General features: G+C 47.5%; 1 protein-coding gene across 2 annotated transcripts in view; it reads left to right on the top strand.

The window, feature by feature from the left end:
• Positions 1 to 9,276, top strand: part of MYOF (myoferlin) — a 132,326-nt gene extending 123,050 nt beyond the window's left edge. For both annotated transcript variants that reach the window (XM_008156899.3, XM_028133162.2), the window contains 5 exons: positions 1,949 to 2,048; positions 4,550 to 4,740; positions 6,655 to 6,764; positions 7,132 to 7,279; positions 8,685 to 9,276. In XM_008156899.3, coding sequence (XP_008155121.2) covers positions 1,949 to 2,048; positions 4,550 to 4,740; positions 6,655 to 6,764; positions 7,132 to 7,279; positions 8,685 to 8,723 — 588 coding nt within the window. In that variant the 3' untranslated portion in view covers positions 8,724 to 9,276. The remainder of the gene's footprint in view (positions 1 to 1,948; positions 2,049 to 4,549; positions 4,741 to 6,654; positions 6,765 to 7,131; positions 7,280 to 8,684) is intronic.
• Positions 9,277 to 25,629: the final 16,353 nt, after the last annotated feature.

Genomic DNA, 25,629 nt, shown 5'->3' with positions numbered 1-25,629 from the left:
CGTCTTGTATCAATATATACAACAACTCAAGTGTATGTTTATGTCACAGGGAAACCAACTTCTTCCCGTGATAAGCAGAACTGTTTGACTAATTAACCAAACAGAGGCAAAATATTCAATTACGTGAAATGGCCCTTCTTCAGAGGCATTTTCATGATGGTTCAGGGCCCTGGTGGTCTTACTTTGTAAGACTCGCAGTTACAGAGCTCAACTCAAACCAGCTTATATCCAAAAAGTGATTTGTTGGTTCACATTACTGGCAAGTCCAGGGCTGGCTGGTTTAAGGAATGCCCGGGTCCCAGGTTGAACTGGAGTCTTTAGAAATTGCTCTCACTTCTCCACCGCTCTGCTCAGCCTTCTTCTGTGGGCCTCCCTCCCTGGTGGAGGCCCGGCTCACATCCTGCCCTCTCAGCAACTCAGCAGAAAGAGGACAAACGCCCCCAATGGTGCCAACCAGACTTCTGGAATTGGACCTCACTCTGCCTGTTAGGAGTCATGTGCAGTTCCTGCACCAACCAGTGCTGCCTGGGATGCAGTGCTCTGACTGGCCTGGCTCTGGAGTGAAGGGTGGAGTCAGTTCTTCCCAAATCGCATGGATGGGAGGAAGGGACTCTCCAAGAAAAATCTGGGTGCTTTCATCCCAACACCTGGGCCTAAAACCTGGGCAGGCAATAGTAACAGATGTCTCATGTAGGTCCTCCATCCCACTTCTACCCCCACATTCTATAGACTTCCCCTAGCTCTTCTGGTCACCTTCTCTCCCCACACCTGATGGACATATACCTGCCTCTGTCCCATGTGGCCCTACTCAGTGCTGATGCTGTAGGGAGCACTTTTCTGTGCCAGGTGAGATGAATGCTTTCAAAGGGCACTTTCTAGAGACACTGAGCTCAACCTGATGTCGAATCATGCAGACTGGCATGGGGGAGGAGAGGGTGTGGGTCAGGTGGGCCTTTAGTTAAGTTACCTTTCCTATTTACCCGAATCTGGAGCTGGACCTCCCGTGTCCTGGTGGTATTGGGAGTGTGAGCCCACACAGGACAGTCAGGTGGGGCCGGACAACAGCAGAGTGGACTTCCAAGCCCCTCAGAGCTAGGCCTGCTGGGCCCTGCAAAGGGGCACATTTTTGGAATGTCACTTGAAAAACAAGAAGCAACTCAGCAGTCTTCCTTCAAATTCCCGAAGCACTGGGGGACTTCCCTTTCTCCTGGGCCAGAGGAGCTCAGGGGTAACTAGGCTGTGGAGGTGCGACTATCTGGGGCTCAGAGTGCCCAGGCAGAGGCAGGGACCAGCGGTGAGAACTTGGAAACCCTACCCAGTCCTCCCTCCACCTGACTAGTATGAGGGATCTGGGGGTCTTAGTTGACCACAGCATGTAAAACCCAGCAATATTTTCAAAAGCCCAAAATGCCAGGACATTTTAAATCTGCGGCAATAAAAGAGCAAAATCTGTGCCCCCAGTGAAATGAGTGTGCTCAGACATCCGTGGGGGATGGGCGGAAGATCTGTGGGTGTGTGAAGGTGGCTGAGCAGAAGTAACACCCCAGTAGGGGATACTGTGGCTGGCCTAGAACCTCCTGGCTTTGGAGGATAATCTAAGCAAGCCTCAGTGGTCTTCGGGGGTGGGGTGGGGTAGGGTGGGGTGGGGGAAGAACACGCCCCAAACTCCAGGAAGTCACACTAATGGGGACATGGCAGGGAGCCTTCTGTTTGGGAGCTGCCTGGGACATCCTTTTTATCACCCGGCTGGTGGCCTGAGATGTCCTGGGGAGCCCACCTGTCCTCCTTACGCGTGGGTGGAGGGCTATGGCTAAGGGGAGAGGGTTCCAGGTTGGGGTGCAAAGGAAAGAGAAGGCCCCAATGCCTTGGTACTGGAATTTCCAAGGGGAGGGTTGCAGAATCCACTCATCAGTGTAATTTGGTTTGTCTGTTTCTCTTGTCATTTTAGGAGCATTTCTGGAGTATCGACCAAACCGAATTTCGGGTGCCACCCAGACTGATCATCCAGATTTGGGATAATGACAAGTTTTCTCTGGATGACTACTTGGGTAGGGCTTCCATTTGGATATTTTTCTCTAAGAAATTGTGCCTGGAATTGGTGAAATGAATTAAAGCTTGGAATCAAGTATTTAAATCTCCAGTGCTGCGGGGAAGTGGGGGTGGGGCTCACTCACGGCCTGAATGTCCTCTGGGCACTGTGGCCTCCTCATCTGCTGTCTCGGGTCCTCTGAGCAGGGGGCACAGTGAATGCCACCCCTTTCTGTGGGCTCAAAGGCCCCGTGGAGGCTCTTGTACCAGCTGCTGTCTTGCTGTTAAGACTCAAATCCTGTTTTCACAAAAGGATGCCACACCCCTGCCTGCTTTACTTCCAAACCATCCGCTCTCTCTCTCTCCTCAGCACCTCCTCCTCCAGGCTGCTCTCCAACGTCACTGAGGTCCCTCATGCCCAGCCATTATTCTTTCCCCCAGGTTCAGCCTCCCCTGGGGCTAAAGGTACCTGTTAAGTACCATCCACACATCCTGGGCTTGTCTGTTTCTTGGCACACATCCCCCCACCACCACCCAAGTAGCACAGTGCTCTTCCGATATTCTCTCTCCCAGGCCCCAGGTCTGTCTCATTGGCCGGCTCTATTTCTCCCTCCCACTCTTTCAATGCATGCCTTTGGCCATGGCCGGTGTGGCTCAGTTGGTTGAGCATCGTCTTGTGCACCGAAAGGTCGCCAGTTCGATTCCCTGTCAGTCTGTTTCTCACATCTGTTTCTTTCTCTCAATAAAAACATTTTAAAATTAAATTAAAAATAAATACAGGCCCTTGCCTTCCCTGGGGTCTTTGGCTCTTCCCTAGGGCCCATCAGTGGTTTTCCCACTGTCACCTTTCAGCAAGGTCTGACTCCTAAGCCTGACATGTAGTAATAAGAAACTGTTCTCACATTGCACTATGTAAATGTATCAAATTAACACAACATGCTCCTTAAACTTACGCATGTTATGTGTCATATCTATATCTATATCTATATCTATATCTATATCTATCTATCTATCTCATCTATCTATCTATCTATCTATCTATCTATCTATCTATCTACACAGCATGATGATTAGCCCCAATTCCCACCAGAAACGTTCACCTTGATGTTTGGCCAGCACCTGCAATTGATCCTCACTAAAATCTAACTCAGCCTTTCTTCCCTGGCCTCATACCTGCTCTCCTCATGAGCTGCTTTTGCTGTTCACAGCCCCTCCATTGTCCCAGCCCCCAAGCAAAAGCACCCGGAGTCCTCTGTGAGTCCGCCCTTTCCCCCCACGTGGTGCTAACGAAGTAATCTGCTTCATCAGGCACATCTATTTCATATTCCCAGGATCTCTGCCACTTGCCAGTTCAGACCTCACTTTTTCATAACCGACTGTTATAGCAGCTAACTCATGCCCCTGCTCCCAGAGCCTCTCCTGGCGGAGGGAAAGCCCACTGCGGCCAATGGCTGTGACTTGTTCATCCCTTTACCCCTCACAGCACAGAGAGCAGTGGCTTTGACATGGTGCTTTATGAGAGTTGAGCGAACTTATATGTTTGCATATGTTTATATGCAAAAATGTTAACTCAATAAAGCAAAAGCATATGGACCAGAAATTTCAGAATAGTGGAGAGTTTTCCTTTGGAATTTCAACAAAATAGTCTGACAACAAGTAAAGAGAATGAGTATATTTTAAAATGGCTAATGGATAAATGACTATAGTTATCACCCAAAGAAGAGCCGAGAAATAAGCAGGGATGAGCTCAAGGAAAGCTGAGTGAATTGTGGACTGTGGCTTCATTCTAAGATGAAGGGCTGTTACTTAGCTTGCGGTTTAGAGAGAATCTGCCCCAATCGCCCTCTTGCTCTTTGCTGTCACTGTTGAAGGCCAGCTCTTGTCCCAGTGGTCCATAACACAAATCCATTTTCTCACGGGAGGCCCCAAACCCCAAAGACAGCCTGTTAAAGCGCTACTAAAGCGTTACTGCCTCACATCACAGAAGAGAAAATGTGCTTCTCCAGGCAGCCTGGTGGGCTTCCTAGCCCCTGGTGAGCATTTTCTGTTGCGCTGTTTTGTTCCTCCTCAAGCTCCTGTTTCTGAGGGTTAGCCTGGGAGACTTGAACGGGACTGTTCCATAGAGCGCCCCCTGTTCTAAGTACCAGGCATCTTTCCCCAAAGCCACGTGACCATGTTCAGGGCCGTTCGAATATGAGCAACTTTCAGATCCAGGTTCATGGGAGTTTTGTCTATAGACGTTTCACTATTTTGAGCTTGTAAACAAACTCTGTTTATGCTCCTGTCTTTGAGAAATAAAACATCTAGTCCTCTGTGAGATGCGAGTGGTGGGCGGGTATATCTCCTGCCACTTTCCATCCTATCTGGGAAGAATTTTCGACGTCAACCAGGGTCCCTTTCTCTAACGCACTCATTACCTGTTCAAGATCACCGTCTGCCTCTCCTGCAGGGGCATTCTGCTCCCGTGTCAAGGACAGCTGATCCACACGAAGCTTATGGAATTCACTGTTTCCCTGGCTAGGTTTCCTGGAACTTGATTTGCATCGCACCATCATTCCAGCAAAATCATCTGAGAAATGCCATTTGGACATGATTCCGGACCTCAAAGCCATGGACCCCCTTAAAGTGAAAACCGCCTCCCTCTTCGAGCAGAAGTCCATGCGAGGCTGGTGGCCGTGCTACGCAGACAAAGAGGGCTCCCGGGTGATGGCGGTAGGAGCATTTCCTGGCTGGGGGTCGTTCCCACCTTTTGTCATTTAGGTTTTGCTCTTAACAGATTTACTCCAGATAAGATAAGGAAGAGTTAAATTGGTGGGACTTTAGGTTATGAGAATGGCTTGTACCTGGGATCAAAAGAGAAAGTGTCCATGAGCAGATGTTCGGGGTTGAGTGGAAGGTGGAGGGATAGGAATTGTCAAAAAACTGAGAGCCAGAGAGGTTGCACTACTGTGGGACCCTCCTTCACCAAGAAGGCTAATTAATGCTGAGCTATTAGTGCAGTTCAGTACAGAAAAGGGAACTTCACATTTGAGCTGTTTTCATAAATTAAAAAAAAAAAAGATGAAAGAAGTGGAGATGCTGACATTCATTGAGCAAGAAGGCCTTAACAAGCGAGTTTGGAGAACTCAGGATCTATTCTGACATAGAAGTGAGAGTGCAGGTCACCTTGGCCAGTGTGGCTCAGCTGGTTGGATGTTGTTTCGTGCACCAGAAGGTGGCTGATTCAAATTCAGGTCAAGGGCACATGCCCAGAGTGTGGGCTTTATCCCCAGAAGGGGGCATGCAGGAGGCAGACAATCCATGTTAGCCTCTCACATCAATGTTTCTCTCTCTCTCTCCCTCTACTTCTTCTCTCTCTAAAAATCACAAACTGTTAAAAACAAAAAAGAGTGCAGGTCACTATGCTCTGGCACAAAAGACTACCTAATTCCTTAAGTATTAATACTAGTTAAGATTTCACATCACTAATTATGAAGCAGTCAACATGCTAAATGCCTTACATTCATAATCTTGTTTCTTAAAACAGCTTTGAGGTATAATTTACATAAATAAAATGCACCCATCCAGAGTGTACTTTAATGAGTTTTGACAGCTGCATACACTCATGAAACCACTGTAATCAAGATCGAGAATATTCCCATTAACCTCAAAAGTTTCCTTGTGCGCTTTGCAGTCCATCGCTCCCCCCAAGCTCGCCCAGGAAATCACTTAGCTGCTGCCTGCCACTTAGAGATGACTTTGCACATAATCTCACTTAGTTCTGCTAAACAACCCCCTCAACTAGACATTATCCCCTTTTTATAGGTTCAAAGCACAGGCTTGGAGAGATGGAGCACCTTGCCGTAGTCAGACACCCTGCTTTGTCCGGCTCATCAACATAGGAGGCATCAGTGCTCCACCACCTAAACGAATCTCGGGGTCGAGGTTCTTAAATTGCTGTTGACTTAGATTGTTACAACCTTAGTTAACCCTGGCTATCCAAGTGGGCAAGTTTCTAGACCTCTCTCAGCCTGTTTTCCACATGTGCACTTGAGGACAGCAACAGTACCTGCTTTATAGGATTGCAACGAGCATTACACGAGGTTATCCATAAGGAAGGGGTGAGCAGGGCTCAGAGAGACAGCATTCATTCACTCACTCACTCATTTGTTTATTCAGTTAGCATACACTGAGGACCCACTAAGTATCTGCACAGCTCTGGGCCGTGGGTGGTCCCTGGTAAGCCTGAAGCATGTGGGCTGCCTGGAGTCTACAGTTAATGCTCCATAAATATTAGACATTGTTATTAGCAGCACTCAGGTTAATCTGTGTCCACGTAGACTTACAAAGGAAGGTGTGTGCAGAGGCAAGGAGATGGATGTGAGAAAGAATGATGGGGATACAGAGAGTGACAGGCAGGGAGCAGGGAGGAGGGGAAGCAATTTGTCCTCTCGGGTTCCCACAAGGAGCCAGTTCAGAAACACATGGAAGAGGAAATGTGATGAAATCTCCTGAGGAAAATCTAAGGCAATCTTGGGATTGTTTTACAAGAATAAAAATCGTTGCTCAGGGAATACTCCTTGGGCTGAAGTGAAAATATTTGTGAAGCATGATGTCATGTGTTTAACCTGTTCTGCTTTACTGAAGGGGAAAGTGGAGATGACGTTGGAAATCCTTAATGAGAAGGAGGCCGATGAGAGGCCAGCCGGGAAGGGAAGGGATGAACCCAACATGAACCCCAAGCTGGACCCACCAAAGTGAGAGCCCTCTTTGTTCTCGGTGTCCTCTCGTCCCTAAACAACTGCAGGCTGAAAGCCCCCCTTCCCATTGGCTTAATAGACTGGATTAGCTCTTGTCCTTCTCATTCTGTACTTAATAGTGGGGGTTGGGGTAGAAAGGCTGGTGATCTGGCTTTATTCTAATCACTCTCCTTTCCAGGGTGCCTTCAACATCTTAGGAAGTTATAAAAGGTTCAAGAATCTTTCTTTGCCAACTAAGGGGAATAATATCTTTTCTTGACTTTATGTGTTATTAATATATTTTTAAAATGGTGTTATGCCCTGCAGTAAAATATCTGTCCCTCCTGAGTTGGGTAGGTAAACCATTTATTTCTTTGCAATGCAGCCGACCAGAAACCTCCTTCCTCTGGTTCACCAACCCGTGTAAGACCATGAAGTTCATCGTGTGGCGCCGATTTAAGTGGGTCATCATCGGGCTGCTGTTCCTGCTGATCCTGCTGCTCTTCGTGGCCGTGCTCCTGTACTCCTTACCGGTGCGGGTCCCTGCTCCTTGTCCTGGCCGTGTGTGTGTGTGTGTGTGTGTGTGTGTGTGTGTGTGAACTGTGGTTGGTCATCTAACTTGGTACTTACTTGCCTTGGATGCTCTTCAGAAGAATGACTTACTTAGGAGTTGTGGTCTCACAACCGTTCAGCCTTTGGAAAATTTAAAGTAATGGGACCTGTGGTTAGAATTGCATTCTTAGGGTTTCACGAATTCCAGGCAAAACTTTATGGCCTGAAAATAATTTTGGTGTTAGGAATTCTAGGAGAAGTCTCTCGGGCCTTTATCAACATATGGCTGGACTATAGCCAGCATTTCTAACTGATCTGCCTGCCTTTAGCACTCACAGATCTCCAAATCTGGGACCCTTGTAGGTCTACACAAACCCTGAACTCCACCCAAACTAGATACCCCCCCCCCATACACACACACACACACACACACACACACACACAAGTATTGCTCCTACCTGCCAGGATGTCTTTGCCAGTGCTGTTCCTTTGCCCATGTTTTGTCTATCAACATCTTATTCATTGTTGAAGACCCACATCACATAACCTCCCTGTAACTTTCCCTTGATCATCCCAGTCATAAGTGAAAGTCCAAGTGGGGATTTTGCCAGTGTGCCTACAAGTAGTGCTTTCATTCCACCATTCAAGGAATTTATTGAGTATCTACCATAGGCTAGGAATTGGGGTACGCACATAACCAAGGCATGATTTCTGCCCACAAGTAGTTCATAGCCCAGGGACAAGCAGACATATGAACAAGTAAACTACTATGAGAGGCAAACTGCAATAGGGATATCAACAGATGAACACAAGACCCAATTGCTGAGAATGGTTTCAACAAGGTGGGGACATTAAAGACCAGTTTGCCAGGCATTCAGATACTCTTACTTCAATTCACACTCATCATAACAGAGTAGTTTGTGTTGAGGAGCATAGTCACACAACCGCAACACCCGAGATGTCATGTCTTTGTTTCCCCCAGGATAATACTTTCAGTTTCACTGTAAGTGCATGTACACTATTTTCTAGTTATAGGTCAATCTGTCTTGACCATTTAAAAAACTCCTCATAGTTATTTCTTTTGCTTGACCTAGATCCTATTGATTTGAATAGTGGTTCTCACCTGGGGGAGATTTTGCTCCCCAGAGGGCATTTAGCAATGTCTGGAGACATTTTGGTTGTCACAATAGCGGGGGGTGGGGGTGGGTGCTACCTACTGGCATTAGTGGGTAGGGGACAGGCCAGGGATGCTGCCGAACATCCTGTGATGTCCAGGACAGCCCCCAACAAGAAGGAATCATCTGGTCCTAAATGTCAATAGTGTCGAGGCCTAGAAACCCCTCGCTTAAATATATAGATTTCACGCTGTCTTTGCTTCCTTTCCAGAACTATTTGTCAATGAAGATCGTGAGGCCAAATGCATAATAAAAGCCAAAGCTTCTATTCAAGAGTCATCAGCAAGGAGGGAGCCCTGTCTGTGTTTCTGGACCAAAAGCAAGAGCGATTTTGTCTGTGTCTGAGAAGACATTCCAAGGGCAGGTTACACCACTTCACCGAAGCCCGGCAGCTCCCAGCGGGTGCGGGGCCTGGAGGCCAGGCCAACTAGCAACCCTTTATCTTCTGAAGTATTAAAACTTCTACCATGTTTTTCAAAATACTTTTCAAGGTGGCTGGTTCCATTTTAGGAAATCGTCTTTTTTTTTGTACGTGTCCTTAGTTCTATAATTCAATCTTTGGAAAATGCTGAAATTGAATTTGAAAATTCCTGCATCTTGACCTCATTGTCTTCTTACTTATAATCAACAGAAAGGACTGTGCATTATAAAAACAGAATAGTTAGACTCATTCTTATTTATGCCTGCAATCCTTGTTATGTTATTTTATATGGATAAATACCACGATATTTTATATGGATAAATGTTTATCAACCTCTGTGATAAACCCAAATAAAAACATTGCACTTTTTTTTTTCTTTTTTTTTATTAAGGTATTATATGTGTACATATATTACCAATGCTTCCCCCCCACACTCCCATATATGCCCTCACCCCCCAGTGTTTTGTGTCCATTGGTTATTCTTATATGCATGCATACAAGTCCTTCGGTTGATCTCTTATCTCCCCCACCTCTCCCTAACCTTCCCCAAACATTGCACTTTGAACACGTAGCTGTCTGGTGTGGCTGTGGGCTGAGTTGGGAAGGAGACGGTTTCTAGTTCTCTGGGTCTCAGGGGATGAAATGCCACGGCATACCACCTGGCCATAAGCCCTGTATATGTGTGCTGCCAAACCTTGGCCAGTGGGTCACACTGAGGCTGATGTAATAAATAACAAAAGCTAACACTTATTTAAAATACTTATTCCGTGCACAACATTGTTTTAGGTGTTGCATGTGTAACTCATTTAATCTGCAATAAGGGTAGGTAACATTATTAACCCCATTTTACAGTTGAAGAAACTAAGGCAGACAAAGGTTAAGTAACTCACCCAAGGCCACACTACCAATGAATGACAGAGCTGGAATTTGAGCCCAGCCAATCTGGGTTCTTTCCTTCTTAACTGCTTTTAACCACAATACAATACCACCAATGGGAGGGCTGTCCAGAGGAGAAGCTGAGATGGTCACGTGGTGAGTGGCAGCTGAAACCCAGTGTGGCTCCCACGCCAACACCATCAGAGGCAGCATGTGGTATAAAACACGTGAATACATTGTCCTGTTCATATACCAGACTGTGGTGAGATCTGCAAACAGTTCTATTCAAGGAGCAACACAACCAAGGGGACAAGAAATGGTATGAAAATGGTGATTTAAAAAAACACACATTTGGACAATGTTATACCACAGTTGACTGTCTTGGCATTATTGCTGATTGTTTCAGATCTTGAACATTTTAATTCCCTTCAAGGTTCTGCCAAAAATCTTAGCATTCAAAGTGTGTTCAACACATGAAAAGGTTGAGACCCAGGGCGAGCTAAATCGGAACACCTGCCACAACTCCGGGCCCCTGTAGTCTCCTCCCACAGTCCAAGCAGGTTGTTCTAACAAGATCACGCCATCTTGCTTACAATTAACACAAAGTCTACAGCTTTTATATAATTCAAGGAACACTCTAATGACGAAAGGGAGACAGTTTTATTTAAAGTGATGTTTGTTGCTTTAGCTGGCTTGGCTCAGTGGATAGAGCATCGGCCTGCAGGCTGAGGGGTCCCAGGTTCGATTCCAGTCAAGGGCACATGCCCGGATAGCAGGCTCGACCCCCCAATCAATTATTCTCTCTCATCATTGATGTCTCTCTCTCTCTCTCTCCCTCTCCCTTCCTCTCTGAAGTCAATTAAAAAATATTTTTTTAAATGGTGTTTGCTAGGCGAAAAAAGTAGGCTCTGCAAAAGAACCAAGTTGTTCCAGGCAAAGTTGCTATTTGGAATATTTAACCATCAGTATGATCAGAGCAGATGCTTCACCCATCACAATGGATAATGGCTATAAAAACAGAACAGCCATACCAGTGTGTGCAACCCGAGCGTTAGCCTGCAGGGACCCACAGGACACTCTCCCATCGTGCCCCACTCCAGTCATGCCTGCTGAGCAGAGAAATGCCTGGCCATGAGGGAAGCCTTTGCCTCCTTTTCTCCAGCTACCTAACTGGGAGCCGCCAGTGCAGTTCCTTTGAGTGCCTGGCAGCAAAGCTCTAGGAAGGAACTAATTCCCAGAGAGAGTATCCAGCTGGGCTTTCTGGGTAATACTCCTCCCTTTCCTCTCCCAGCCCCCTCCCCACCCTCACCACGCCCGCCGCTGAGAAAGCTCCATCTTGTCAAAAGATAATGGTCCCTCATTTGGGGTTGTTAGCTGCCTGGTGACCTATGAATGATCGCTAAAAGCTGGAACGCATCACAGTCCAGTCATATTGTCACTTCACCGTGAATTAGAGGACACTTAGTGCTAACTGACTCTAGCAAGTGCCACCATGGACGCCAGAGCCTTCATGAGAAAAACAATCCCATCACTGTCTTTAGGGCGACAGGAAGCTGAAAATCCTGGCAGCCGGACCCTTGCTTTTGTTTTGTTCTTCCTTTCTCCTCTTCGGGCCCAGAAGAAAGAGAGAGAAAGTCACCGTTAGACCTGCACGTGGCTTCCAAGAGCTATTGGCGGGTGGGCAGAGTTCTGAAACCCATCAGAAGGGGGAGCAGAGGGAGCTGGGCAGTCTGGCCCCCCAGGTGCTGCCAGGCCAGCTCTCTGCCCTCCGAGTTCACCCGGCTCGGAGGAGTGTTTGTCCAAAGACTGGAGCTCGCTTGTCTCCCTGTGTTGAGCAGATGTTATGACCAACACAACCAGGAGGCGAGGGGGCCTTTCCAGAAGCGCCTGTGCAGTTCAGAGGAAGTACAACGTGACTACCCTATGGGGGCCCGCCGTGGACAGTGACCGCAAGGCTGGAAAGCCCTCTCCCGCTGGAAGAGCTCCTGCTACACAGACTGCTCCGTGGGGCCCGGCCGGTCAGGACTCCGGACCGGTGCACCGCCTCCCGCGGCAGACGGGAGTGCCATCCCGGAGAAGGCCGATCAGAGAAGGCTGGGTGTGGGATTAGTTCAGCATGGAGTGGATGTGGTAAACAGATGCAGCACTCGCCATCTTTGCAGCTGAGTCTTGTGTTTGTTCGGCCTTGAATGGCCACTCCCTAATCTCCTTTAGGTTCAGCAGAATGGGGTCCCACGGAGGATCAAAGGAAGGCTGTTTTCCCCCGTGGATGTACATGCCCGAAACGAAATGCCAGAGTTCACGAAGTTCAAGAAAAACACAGGAGAAACGTGTAACGCAGACGAACGGCAAAACCCTAACGAGGAGGGAACATAATGAAAAACACAGGCCCGCCATCTGCACGGCCAAACTCATAACTTCAGGAGGCCGACTGTGTAGGACATGCGGACTCGAGACTTTTCACTAGTTAAATAAACTGAACGAGAAAGAAAAATCATAATTTTTTTTTTTGACTCCCACGGAGTAAACTGAATGCTTCTCAAGGCAAACTGATTTTGCCAAAATTTATCTCAACTCCTTAAAAAGGCCCATTCAGTCCTTGACTAATATTAATGCGCTACTTCCATGTGTTTTCACAAAATCCTAGAGCCAAACCCGTAATCCTCCCCCCATCATATTTCAGCTAAGGCCTGCCCCGGCAATTATCAGGAGGAGGACCAGGAGTATCCAGCTGGATTGGGAGGCGGCACCTGGGTCAGCGGGATAAACACAATGAATGAATGGAATCCTGTCTTGAGGCGGCAGGAGTGCGGGGCCGGGGGGTTCAGACGTCTGGAAGCCTGTAAGCCCACCCCCGCACGTCACAGGACAACGCTGCGACTATGCACATCTCCTCTCTGGCCTCCTGTCCCTCCTTTGTGATCTCATCCGTTTTGTTTTACGGTTCTGCTTATCTGTAGCTCAGTTTCCTCATCTATAAAATTGGGACAAAAGCCCTGGCTGGTTTGGCTCAGTGGACAGAGTGTCAACCTGTGGACTGAAGGGTCCCAGGTTCGATTCCAGTCAAGGGCGCATGCCCCGGATGTGGGCTCGATCCCCAATTGGCAGTGTGCAGGAGGCAGCTAATCAATGATTCTCTCTCATCATTGATGTTTCTATCTCTCCCTCTCCCTTCCTCTCTGAAATCGATAAAAATATATATTTTTTAAAAACTGGGACAATAATTTCCATAGAATGATTGTGGAGATAAAATGATTTAAAAGATGTACAGTACAAAATTGGCTGGAGTCACATGCCTGCCAATTCACCACAGCCCCAGGTACTTGCCACCCTGCCCACCTCCTCAAGATGCTGAGTGTGGGACTCAGACACATTTTTGTTGTCAAAGTACCCAGCATAGCATCCACTGGAAGCCCCCAGCTGAGGGCTGTCTCGGCCTATCTCCACCGTGGCAGCCATGGCCCGCCCTGCTCCTTGGGGACTTCAGGGAAGCTCCTCTCTCCCTCCTGGACCCTCCTCCCCTCCCCATCTCCCAAGTCAGCCATGACTCCAAGGTTCAGTGAAATATAATTACCTTCAATTAGGCTTCTCTCAGAAAAGAAAATTCCAACAGCCAAGATGCAAAGAAACCCACTCTCAGTAAGAAGAGAAATACCAAGTACAGCCACAAGGAGACATCATTTCCCACCCTCCAGGTGGGCAAAAAGCTTGAAAGCCTGGCCTCAGGGACTCACGAGGGATGTGAACAATATCTTCTTTTTGACACAGCTGGTAGGAAGATACATTGGTAACCAGTCCCAGTGGAGGACAGTGTGGCATCGTCCGGTGACATCCCTGCCCTCTGATCCAACAACTCCACTCCACTCCACTCCTATAGGGTCTGTACCCTAGAGACACTTCAACACACGTGAACCTGGAGACAGATCGTAAAATGTTAGAAACAGCCAAACACTGGAGAAGCCCTGCTGTCCATGAACAGGCATTGGATGATGCATTGAGGGGTAGGCCTAGAATAAAACGCTATAAAGCAGTGAAAGTGCATGAAACTCAGCTTCATGGGACAACAGGAATAAACCCTGGGAACAGTGCTGAGGGGAAGAACAAACCAGGCAGGAACACCTGTGGTAGTATTTCTCTTACATAAAATTCAAAAACATGCTCTGGCCCGTGTGGCTCAGTTGGTTGAGCGTCATCCCATGCATGGAGCGGTCTCCATCAGGGTATGTGGTCAAGGCACATGCCCAGGTTTGGGGCTTGATCCCCAGGAGGGGGCATGCAGGAGGCAGCCTATTAGCCGATTGATATTTCTCTTTCTCTCTCTCCCCCCTCCCACTCCCTTCCTCTCTCTCTAAAATCAACAAAAACATATACTAGGTGTACCAGTTAATAATGTGGATGTTTTTCAATAGATGGAGTTACACATATGTTGATATATATGCGATTTGATATGTATGCTATTTTGTTGTATTGCTCCTTCAGATGACCACTAGTTCCGATCGATGGCACACGCACTTTCTGAGCAGCACTTCAAAACGTACGAAGAAGTGGAAAATTGGGTCTCTGGATGGTCTGCCTCAAAACAAGAAAAATTCTATTGGGACGGTATCCACAAATTACCTGAAAGATGGGGGAAATGTGTAGCTAGCGATGGACGTCACTTTGAATAAAGCACTTTTGATGTTTCTCTTGAAATTATGGTGTTTTCTTTGGATTACAAAATCTGCATTATTAACCAGGTAATAGTTAATTAATATTATTAATTGGTTAATAGTTAATTTGTATTATTAACTGTAATAATGGCTGATTTTGTAGTCAAAGAAAACACCATAATTTCAAGAGAAACATCAAAAGAGCTTTATTCAAAGTGATGTCCATCGCTAGCTACACATTTCCCCCCATCTTTCAGGTAATTTGTGGATACCGTCCCTATAGAACTTTTCTTGTTTTGAGGCAAACCATTCACAGACCCAATTTTCCACTTCTTCGTACGTTTTGAAGTGCTGCTCAGAAAGTGCGTGTGCCATCAATTAGAACAAGTGGTCATCTGAAGGAGCAAGGTCTGGTGAATATAACGGTTGGGTGAATACTTCCAGGCAAGATCTTTTAATGTGTCTTTAACTGGTTTTGAAGTGTGTGATGGTGAGTCATCATGAAGCAAAATTACTTTGCCATGTCTTCTGGCCCATTCTGGTCGTTTTACGATTAAAGCGTGGTTCAAATTGATTATTTGTTGTCGGTAGCGATCAGTATTAATGGTTTCACCTGGTTTTAGAAGCTCATAATGCACCACACCTTCCTGATCCCACCAAACGCAGAGCATTATCTTCTTTCCGAAGCAATTTGGCCTTGCAGTCAATTTGATGGCTGACCTGGATGAACCCATGATTTTGTGCGTTTGGGATTCTCAAAATAAATCCACTTTTCATCGCCAGTCACAATTCGATGCAAAAAAAGACCCTCTTTCGTGCCGTTGAAGCAACATTTTACTGATGACTGTTCAGTTTTCCATTTGTCTTTCGTTCAGTTGATGTGGCACCCATTTTCCTTCCTTTGAAATCTTTCCCGTTGCTTGTAAACTATCGGAAATTGTTTGCTGAGCAACGTTTAATCTTTCTGCAAGTTGTTTTTGAGTTTGACACGCATCTTCATCCAATAATGCTTGTAATTGTTGGTCTTCAAACTTTTTCGGTTGCCCTGGACATTCTTTGTCTTTCACATAGAAATCATCACTTTTAAAGCGTTTAAACCAGCGTTCACAAGTATCTGGAGATGGAGCATGTTCACCATAAGCTTCCCATAGTATACGATAACTTTCAGCAGCACTTTTCTTCAAAATGAAGTAATGAATTAAAACTTTCAGCAAATGCTCTTTTTTTTGGCACAAAATTCGACATTTTTAAGCGTAAAAATACCTATGATGTTAACACCTTCAGAAAACTTGACATATGAAGTTTTGAAGCTTGTTGTCAATACAACAAAATAGCATACATATCAAATCGAATGTATATCAACATATGTGTAACTCCATCTATTGAAAAAAATCCGCATTATTAACCGGTACACCTAGTATATACACATATATTTTTTGTTTGTTTAAAAACATGTACAAGTGAACATATTGTTTAGGGGATAGAGATGTGATAAATCCACAAAGAAGAGCAAGGAGATGATAGGCTCAGGAGGGTGGAGGTCTTTGGGAAAGAGGGGGAGATGGAATCAGGGAGGGGCTCCCTGAGGGGCCCAAAGATGATGGTACATTTTTTTTTCTTAAACTGGGTGGTGGGTACAGGGGTGCCCACTCATTGTATCGTTGTTCTTTATATCGCATATGTATATCCTATAAAGATATTCACTAGCTCTTTAAGTTAAAGCTCCAGAAGAAAAATTTCTGAGCGAAAGGTCAGGAGTGTATTTAAGGTCCTTGAGACAAATTGCCAACTGCTTTCCTGAAATGTGGTACTAATTTCCACCCAGCCCCCCACAGAGTCTGAGAGGGTTCGAGCCAGAACTGATGGCCATCCCTCAGCCACTCTCCAGCCCTATGGGGTGCCTTTCCCAAGCACTGATTACTGCCCCCCACCCCGCCCCAGGGCAGTGTAGGGAGAAGCGGGGGCTGCCAGGTCTTAATAACAAGGCTGCCCTGTGTCTAGCCTAAGGACCTCCTATGGGGACAGCAGTCTCCCCTCTGTGACTGGAGAGGCCGAGAAATCCTCCAACACCCTTCCGACTCTTTTCACTTAGAAAACGTGAGTTCTGCTAAGGAACTCTCAGTGTGCTTGCCATCACCCGAGCAGGAGTCCCCAACCAGGAAACTAAGACCCAAGTCCATCTTTAACCTCACCAACTTTTAAATAAAATGTCCCCACGTTCTTTTTAAAGAAGGGGCTTTGAGTTAGCTCACCAAAAAAAAAAAAAAGAAAGAGAAGCAGAATCAAGCAGTCAAATAGAATCTTCACAAAGTGAAAAGAAGGGTAAGAGAAGAGAAACAAACATGTCAGTGACAAGAGTCAATCTAGTTGATCTTATTTAGGTTTAAAAAGTGACTTGGAACTTAGTTCAGGAAGCTAAGGTGAAGAGGAAATACCTTATTACTGTTTTTACCTGGTTGATAACCAACTGGATGGTGGAAAGATCAAAGCCAGGTTGTCTGGGGAGGTGTGGCCTCTGGGCCCCTTGCTGAGTGGGCTGTGACGTCCCTGTGAGCCTTGCAGGTAGATGAGCTAGCAGCCCGGAGTCACGCCTGGATGGGAGCCACACCTGGATGGGAGTCACGCCTGGATGGGAGCCACACCATCTCTGCACAGAAGTGGGTGTGAGCCAGTGCCCCGGCCACATGCTCTGTCAGTCTCTTGCGGTCTTACTCATTTCCGAGGTCTTCTCTTTGTTGTCACCATTAACACCTACCTTCTCTCTCCAACCTGAAGGCTGCTTGAGGTTCTAAAAATACTAATAAGCCCGACCGGCGGGGCTCAGCGGTTGAGCGTTGACCTATGAACTCAGAGGTCACAGTTCAATTCCCGGGTCAGTCAGGGCACATGCCTGGGTTATGTGCACGATCCCCAGTAGGGGGCGTGCAGGAGGCAGCCGACCGATGATTCTCTCTCATTGTTGATGTTTCTATCTCTCTCTCCCTTTCCCTTCCTCTCTGAAATCAATAAAAATATATTTTTTAAAATACTAATGATAGTGATCATACTTCCTTTGCAACACTTGACCCCAGAACAAAGATGCCAGTGCTGGGACCCACGGGGAGCTGGTAGGATGTCTTGGCAGTAACTGCGGGAGATGGTTGCTGCCAGGCGTGTTAGAAGGGCCCAGGGAGGGCACTTGCTTGTTTGAACTGGATTCAAGGCCCAGGTGGACATTCCAGGAGGGCCTCTGAGGCCTCTGGGAGTCTATATCACCTCACCTCCTCTAGAGTCTCTCTCTTCTCTTTGCTCCTCCCCTTCTCCCCTCTCCCCTTCTTAGCTCTCTCTTAGGCTCCCCTTCCCCTTCAGTATCTCCTTTCTCTGTGTGTGTGTCTTTAGCTCCTGCGGGTGTTATTACACAGGACGCTGGTACACAGAGCTGTGAACCCTGTGGGCCCCAACAGGAACAAAGACCCTGTCTTACCATCTCTGGGTCCGGAGCACCTGGCCTCGGGCCTGGCCAACAGGCGTGACCCTGACTCCTGAGAAAGGGAAAAGGACAGCCATCCTGTGGCCGGTCGCGTCGCGTGACGCTGCGTCTGCATAAAGGAAGGACACATGGGTACTTCGTGTACGTTTACCCGAAGTGCCCTAATACACCGGGAAATGGACTTGAGCGCCGTGGGCTTTACCTGCAAGGGTGAAGCTTTTTGAAAAGCTTAACTTTGATTTATAAATTTACTCTATTGTTTACACTCCACTTCACAATCTTTCTCTTTAACATTTTCTACTCTGTCTGGAACTGCACCAAATGGAAACACAGCGGACATGTTTGGGGTGGTCCAACTCAAAACCTAGGCCACGTGGAATAGTGTGGACCCCTTCAATCCCAGAGACCCTCAAAGAGAGAGGCTGTCGCTCTCCCTCCCCTGCTCCTCCCCAGCTGCCAGCGAATGGAATGGCTTCTCGCATGGGCAACGCTGTGTCAACCGCTCCAGGGTAGAGAGCAAAGAAAGGCATGTGTGAATGGATGAATAATGGCTAAGGCTCATCTGAGCATTGCTGGGGAGGCCAGTTCAAATAAAAATAAGTTGGTAAATAACTAGTTGAATTCCTAATCTCTCCACTCACCAGCTTTGTCAATCATCATTGTGAGTTGCATTCCAAGAACATACTCCATGTCTTCCCTGTGGCTTTGCAACCCCCTGGCACACATACACAAGGAATGCGGAAACCCCAGGTTAACAGATCTTTATATTGTCCCAACCTACACAGTCCTGGTGCACAGCGGGTGCACAGAGAGATACGAATCTTTGTACTCAACAGCTCTGACCAACTCTCACAGAGCTCAGAGCCTTGCTGGGGAAGCAAACACATAGACAAGTCACTGAGAGCTGGTGTGACTACAGGTACGGATGCACTGTCGCAACAGAGGTTTGGAAAGGGAAGAAGAATTAAAAACTAAATTAAAAAAACAGTGCCCTGGCAGGGGTGGCTCAGTTGGTTGGGCATTGTCCTGTACACTGAAGGGTTTCAGGCTGGATCCCCAGGGGTGTGGGGAGTGAAGGAGGCGGCCAATGGATGTTCCTCTCTCACACGGATATTTCTCTTTCTCCCTCTCTCTTTGCAAAGATCAATAAAAAATCTTTCTTAAAATGTAGGAAAGAGTGTGGCATAATGGCCCTGAGCCAGTCTAAAGTCAAGTCCTGGTTCTCTTGTCCATGTTACTGGCCAGGTACAAGTCGTGCAGCCATTCTGAGCTTCGATTTCCTTTCTCCAGTAGAGATGGTAATAATAGCACAGTTAGATTTTTCACGTAACGCCCAGTGCCTAGAATTCAATAAATGCGAGTTGTTCTGATTATAATATCAACAGAGGAATATCAACAACTTAAGCATGGATCTGTAAATATGGCCTAACACATTGCAAAGAGGAATAGTCCATCCTCGAATCAGCTAAGATTTCTTTGGGAGAAGTGAACCGGTGGAGAGCCGCTGCCACTTCTCCTGTGTTTCAAATACTGTCCACAAGATGGCAGCAGCGGCCTCGGGTTCTCACTGAGCCGGAAAGGCATCCCATTCAGCCTGCATTCCACGGAACCGCCCCAGACAGGCATCTGGGAGACATATTTTAAGTGGAAGGCAACCAGCACCGCATCTGAAGGATACCCTTTCTTCCGAAATGCCATAGAAGTCTATGACTAGACCGACAAAGACGCTCGGGCCTTGGGAAACACTGGAAACCACCCACTCATTCATTCACTCCTTCCTTCCTTCCTTCCTTCCTTCCTTCCACAAATACGTACTGAGGCATCCTGCGAAGGAAATCAGCAAAGGAGGAATCAAACGAGTCAAACACGGGTAGGTCATGCGAAGGAGTCTCCCATCCAACTAAGAAGTACAAGCCCTCGGACTGGTGATTCGAGGTTAAGCAAAGGAAAACGTGATAGGAAGTTCTCAGTGACTCTGCTTTGTATGCTGTCAGGAGTGGGAGGGAGCCCTGGCCAGTTTGGCTCCGTGGATCAAGCCCCGGCCTGGACCCAAGGGTTGCTGGTTCGATTCCGGACAAGGGCACGTACCTTGGTTGCAGGCTCTATTCCCTGGCCCAGTCCGGGCGCCGTGGGGGAGGCAACCAACCCATGTATTTCTCTCACACCCATGTTTCTCTTCCTGGGTCTCTCTCCCTCCCTTCCACTCTCTCCAACAATCAATGGAAAAATACCCTCGAGTGAGGATTAACAACAACAACAACAACAACAACAACAACAACAAAAGAGTGGGAGGGAATTCGAGGTGATAGAAGTGGGTAAATTGAATTATGATGGGGGGTTTTGCCCCCTGTAAAATTACTTACTTCTCTCCTTTAAGCTAGTAGAAATCTGGGCTGGGCTAATGGAAGCTGTCACCTGGAATGTCTGGGGCAGCTGTGCAAGGTTACATTCCAGTCTCCAAGCAAAAAATGCCAGCAATTTGCCTTTTGTCAACTGCAAATTAAAGTAATTTCCACGCAGAGGTTTCTCCTGCTGGCGGTGAGCACCCCCAGAAGCCAGGGCTCTTTGCTGCAAGCCTTTACCTGGCCACCCCACGAGGGCAGACACACCTGAGGATGAAGGCACCTCAGGGTTGTGATTAGGGGCTGGCTTGCTTGGCTCTCCTTTCACCGAAGCACCAAACCAAGTGGGCATGAAGTGGGGCTTGGAGGTGGGAAACAGGACTATGCCTTCAGTCCCCCATGGCACTTTCTAGAAAGTGGGACAAGAGAGGCCCCCAAGCTTTAAATAAATGAAGAAGAGGTAAATGTGTGTGTGTTGCCATACCCAGTGCTATGATGACAATATAAAAATAGCCACTATTGCCCTAACTGGTTTGGCTCAGTGGACAGAGCATCGGCCTGGGGACTGAAGGGTCCCAGGTTTGATTCCGGTCAAGGGCATGTACCTTTGTTGCGGGCACATCCCCAGTAAGGGGTGTGCAGGAGGCAGCTAATCGATGTTTACCTCTCTCCCTTCCTCTGTGTAAAAAAATCAATAAAATATATGTTTTTAAAAATAGCCACTATGACTGAGAGTGCAGGCAGACAGGATGCTAAGACATCCTAGCCACCAATCACTGGATCGGCAAGAAGGTGAAAGAAGGGTTACTGTCCTCACTTTATAGGTGAGGAATGAGGCTCCGTGGAGGTAGGCAGTTTGGAGAAAGTCGCTGGTATTAAGTGATAACTGTGGGCTTCGGATCCTCATTTGTCAAACTCCTGAACCTGGATCCTCCACCCCCACACTCAACCAACTGTGGAAATGGATAGGAAAGCAGGTTGCCACCAAAACAAAGAAGAGGTTATTCCTTCATTGACTCAGTGTTTATAGAGCACCCACTCTGTGTCAGACACCGGGCATACAAAGGAAGGGCTGTCAACAGCAAATGAATCTCCGGGCAGAGGACTTGCCACCAAGCTTGGGGACCAGAGGTGTGCACAGACCTGGGATATCCCTCTCACCAAAGAGGGAGGCCAATGCCCCGTTTGGATCAAGAGCAATGGCCTTCACTTAGAGCCAACATGCTCGCTTGGCTGATTAGAAGACGTCACACATGCTTCAAAGGCCAGCTTTACGTCCCTGTGAGCACTCATCTCCCTGGAAAGAGATATGACCTCACTACCACCGCTCCCCCAACACTTACACAACTGGGTTGTCCCCAAAGCCAGGGCCGACCTTGCAGATTCCACCATCCCCATGTGGCCTCCAGCAGAGCCCTGCACTCCGTCTTCTTCCCTAATCTGTAGTCCTGCTGGGCCGCCTTTTCCTCTTCTGTTGGACTGATAACCTGAGGTCTCTTCCAGTTCAGACATTTCTGACCGCTGCCATTTACTGAGCTCCCCCCAGCCCTGCACCCCCCCACCTTGTGTGCTGTCCCCTCCCCCCACCTCACCACCCTCGGGTGCTGTTTGAGATTCTTCACAATCATTGCCTTATTTAATCCTCACACGCATCCCGTGTGCAGGTGTGGTGCCCCATTTTGTAGATGAGTTTAAAACTCAGAGATATACCAGGTGACTTCTCCAAGGACGCACAACTAGTAAGTTGAAGCCTGGTCGGTCTGAAACCCCAAAGCCCCGGTGTTTCTCACCGCTTTTTAGAGAAGAGGTAAAGGGTTACTGTCTGTCCTCCAGGTCATTAAGCCACCACCTCTGCCCCGACTCTTCCCATTGTAAGCCCTCATGGCCGCTTACACAGTCCTCACCTCACCTGTGTCGCCATCCTCATCTACCTTCCTTGGCATTGTTCCTGGAAGACTTTGGTACCTGACATACCCTTGCCCGTCATCATTCACTCAATACTCATGGAGAAGCCCCCTTCTCCCCCTTTTCCCCCCACCCCGCCCCCCGCCTTTGGTCTTCTAAGATCCTGAAACTTGCGATCTTGCTCCCACTCTAAGCACCAGCCCAAGCACCACTTACACCTATGGAAAGACTCCAAGATCACGAGCTCCAACGCCCCATCTAGGCCAACAACCTCCACCCCTTTACCACCCTCATCCAGCCCCACTGGTTCTTGGCCTAACCTGACTTCCTCCATAGACAGTACCCATGTCGGCCTCTTCCACCCAAGTCCCCTCAGCTCTCCTCCCCTGCTCCCAAAGGACCTCTGAGTCAGCTCTCTCCTTTCCAACGGCAAATGCCATGGTAACTTTACACAGTCTCCCCTGAGGAGGAGGAAGCCGTGAAGGAGACGTTGCTAACGCTCCTGTCCCCAACCCCCACCCCCACAAGGCTACCTCCTATCCAAGCTGCAAGTTACTCTCCCTCCTCCACCCAGGAAGAACCTATCTTTCTCAAATATTCCCTCCCCTTCTGGCCTCTTCCAAATCTCCCTCTCTTCGAGCTTCTCTCCCCCCTCTCCCCCCTCCCCCCAGCTTGGGAAACTTCCCCATCTGGACTAATACAGATGCTTCTCCCCAGCCACCAACAACTGCTAGTTTCTAGATTTAGATCTCTCTTCGGTCCTTGTTCCCTTTGACCTATTCAAATAGAAGCTGACAGTCAAATCAGCGTATTACGACTCCATGGCTCTTAACCTCTCCTTTGCGCTGCCTATTCGCTCTAACTCCCAGACTTCTCTGAGCCTCAGTTTCCCCGTCCATTAAAGGGGAATGCCAACATCCTAGGGTTGTGGGAACTGAATGAAGTACCATGCGCCTGACATATTGAGGGGCGCCCCTAAGTGGCTGTTACTATTAGTGTTGCTGTTTTCTTATGTTGAGGGAATCCCTTGATTTATCGATCTTTAATCCACCCTACAACAGCCAGCACTGTAAGCCTCTTAAGGGTGGAGATCCTTACGACCCTATGACGACCCAGGAATTTCATCGCACACAGTAGGTACAGAATTAGTCCACTGTTGGCCATGATGGCTGCCTTATGACTTCCAGCTACTTCCCCAGTCTTTTAATTTCAATAAACCTCAAATGCCTTTTCCACCGCGGACTTGGCTGTTTAACGGTTTCAGTCCTTTGAAAAGGAAAATGACTCTTTTATTTTTCACTTACTTGCTGTGTGTTAAGATCCCTTTGATGTTCCAAAGCCCTTTCAAGAAAGCCTCCTTAGAAATAGGAGCTTGGCTTTTGCCACGGGGAAGTGAACTTGAACCCCAAAGGTTGAGCTGGGACCCCGGAGTCCAGGCAGGCGTTTTCCTCGAGGGCTCCAGGCCTGACCTCAGCCAGGAGCTGGGAGAAAATGCTATTTGCAAACTCGTCATCCTTCTCAAAGCTGTCATTTTCGTCAGCCCCACTGGGCATTTTGACAAATGCCTTTGCTAATTACTTAATTATTTTGGCCTGCAAAAGTGTGGGGGCCGTTTCCCTAAAGAAAAGAGGGCTTAGCCAGTCCATTCTTATCCTTGCAAAGGCCTGAAAGTAGCCTCCTTCAATCCTATTAAAGTGTTTGGCTAACTTAGCACCCCCACCAGTCAAATTAACTCAAATACATTATGATGCAAGCCCTCCCTCCCCAAAGCCTGGGGAAAGCTAGCATCTGTTTTTTGTTTTTTGTTGTTTTTGTGCCATTGCCTTGTTTCTTCCATCCCAAGCCTCTTTTGCATGGGAAAGAAACCTGTGCTTATCTGCTGACTTTCAATTAAAGAAACAATTAGGCGAACTGATAAATGCCCCCGGGTGACCCTCCTGGAATTAGCAGGGAGTGTGAGTCTGTCACCCGAAGGTCAGCACAGTGGGGTGCACAGGCAGCAGGAAAGTGTGGAAGAGATTCCGCCCAGGGAGGCTGAACCGGCTTTCCCAGGCTGGCCAGCCCTGACGTTCCCGGTCCTAGAGTCCTAGTCTCTCTAAGAAATGCTCTCTCCGAGCATCCTCTCCCTCCAGTGCTGCCCATTAACGCCCAGCATCCCCCAACACGACCTGCTGGGTCTCCATCGCGCCCTGGAGAAAGGCCCTTGGCTAGTTCATCTGCTCAGCCTCCATGGAGGCCAAAACAAACTCAGACCAACCCTGAATGCCAGCCGGTTGTCCATGCTGATCACGGAAGCAGCCTAGGACTCCATCCAGAGGCTAGCACGGTGCCTGGCACACCGTGCAGCGGGGATGGATAAGCCACTGCCCATCCTGCCCGGGGTATCCAGCCCGCAGGAAGTGGAGTCGGGGTGCAGGTGATTCTTGGTGAATCACTGGATGGGGCAGAGGACCCGTGGGGACTTTAATTGGGGTCGACCCAGGTATGTTTGCACAGCTGGGGCCAGAGAAACTGAGCTGACCCTGCATCTTTCTCATGAAAATGCAATGGGGACAGTGCTCTGGAAAAGACCGGTATCTTGCAGATAGTTAAGGACTACTTATAAACTCCTCAGCCAGCTGTAGGAGAACGGATCTTAGGAGCTCTCTCCCTTCTCTTCGGAGAAGATCATTCACTGAATGATTTGGGGATTATTGCTAATCAGTTGAGAGGGTGTGTGATTTGCCAAAAGCCCCCCAGCCCATCAAAAATATCAGAAGCACAGATTTCATTTGCTCCAGCAGCCGAAAAGATGAAATTCATAGGGATACATTTAAAGAAGAATCTATAGGATTTATAAGAGGAAAACTTTAAAGCTTGAATGAGGTTCATAAAGAAAATTGGACTAAATGGGAATACGTGCCCTTTTTTTGGATGTTATTCTCCCTAAATTAATACAGATGCTCAGTGCCAATTTAAATACCAAGAGGATTGGGGTGTGTGTGTGTGTGTGTGATAAAATGATAAAAAAAATTATCTGAAAAAATAAGCATGTGAAATAGCTAGAAAAGGTGCAAAGAAGACTAATGAGGTAGCACTATGCCCATGTGTTATTAAAATCCATCATGAAAGAACAATAATTAAAACAGTTATGGTAGAGAGAAAAAATAGACAGTGTGACAGAATAGGAGGGGACCATGAATAGAGTGAAATCATGGAAATTTAGTTTATGATAGAAGTGGCATTTTAATTTCGTGAGGAAAGAGGTCATTCACTAAATGATTTGGGGATTATTGCTAATCAGTTGGGAGGGAAATCATGAAGTTGGAGCCCTAACACCAAAATAAGTTTTAGCGGGACGAAAGATGTAAATTTTTAAAAGGGAACCATAAAATGTCTCAAGGGAAACATGTAAAATGTATAATCGGAGTGGAGAAGATCTTTCTAAGCAGAGAAACCGTGAAGCCTAATGATTGCACAGTTGACTACATAGAAATGCACGCTTTCTTTACGGC

Source organism: Eptesicus fuscus, chromosome 17 (assembly GCF_027574615.1).
Source record: "Eptesicus fuscus isolate TK198812 chromosome 17, DD_ASM_mEF_20220401, whole genome shotgun sequence".
Taxonomy (NCBI): Eukaryota; Metazoa; Chordata; class Mammalia; order Chiroptera; family Vespertilionidae; genus Eptesicus; species Eptesicus fuscus.
The sequence above is the reverse complement of the archived record's forward strand: the minus strand, read 5'-3'. Positions and strand labels throughout refer to the sequence as shown.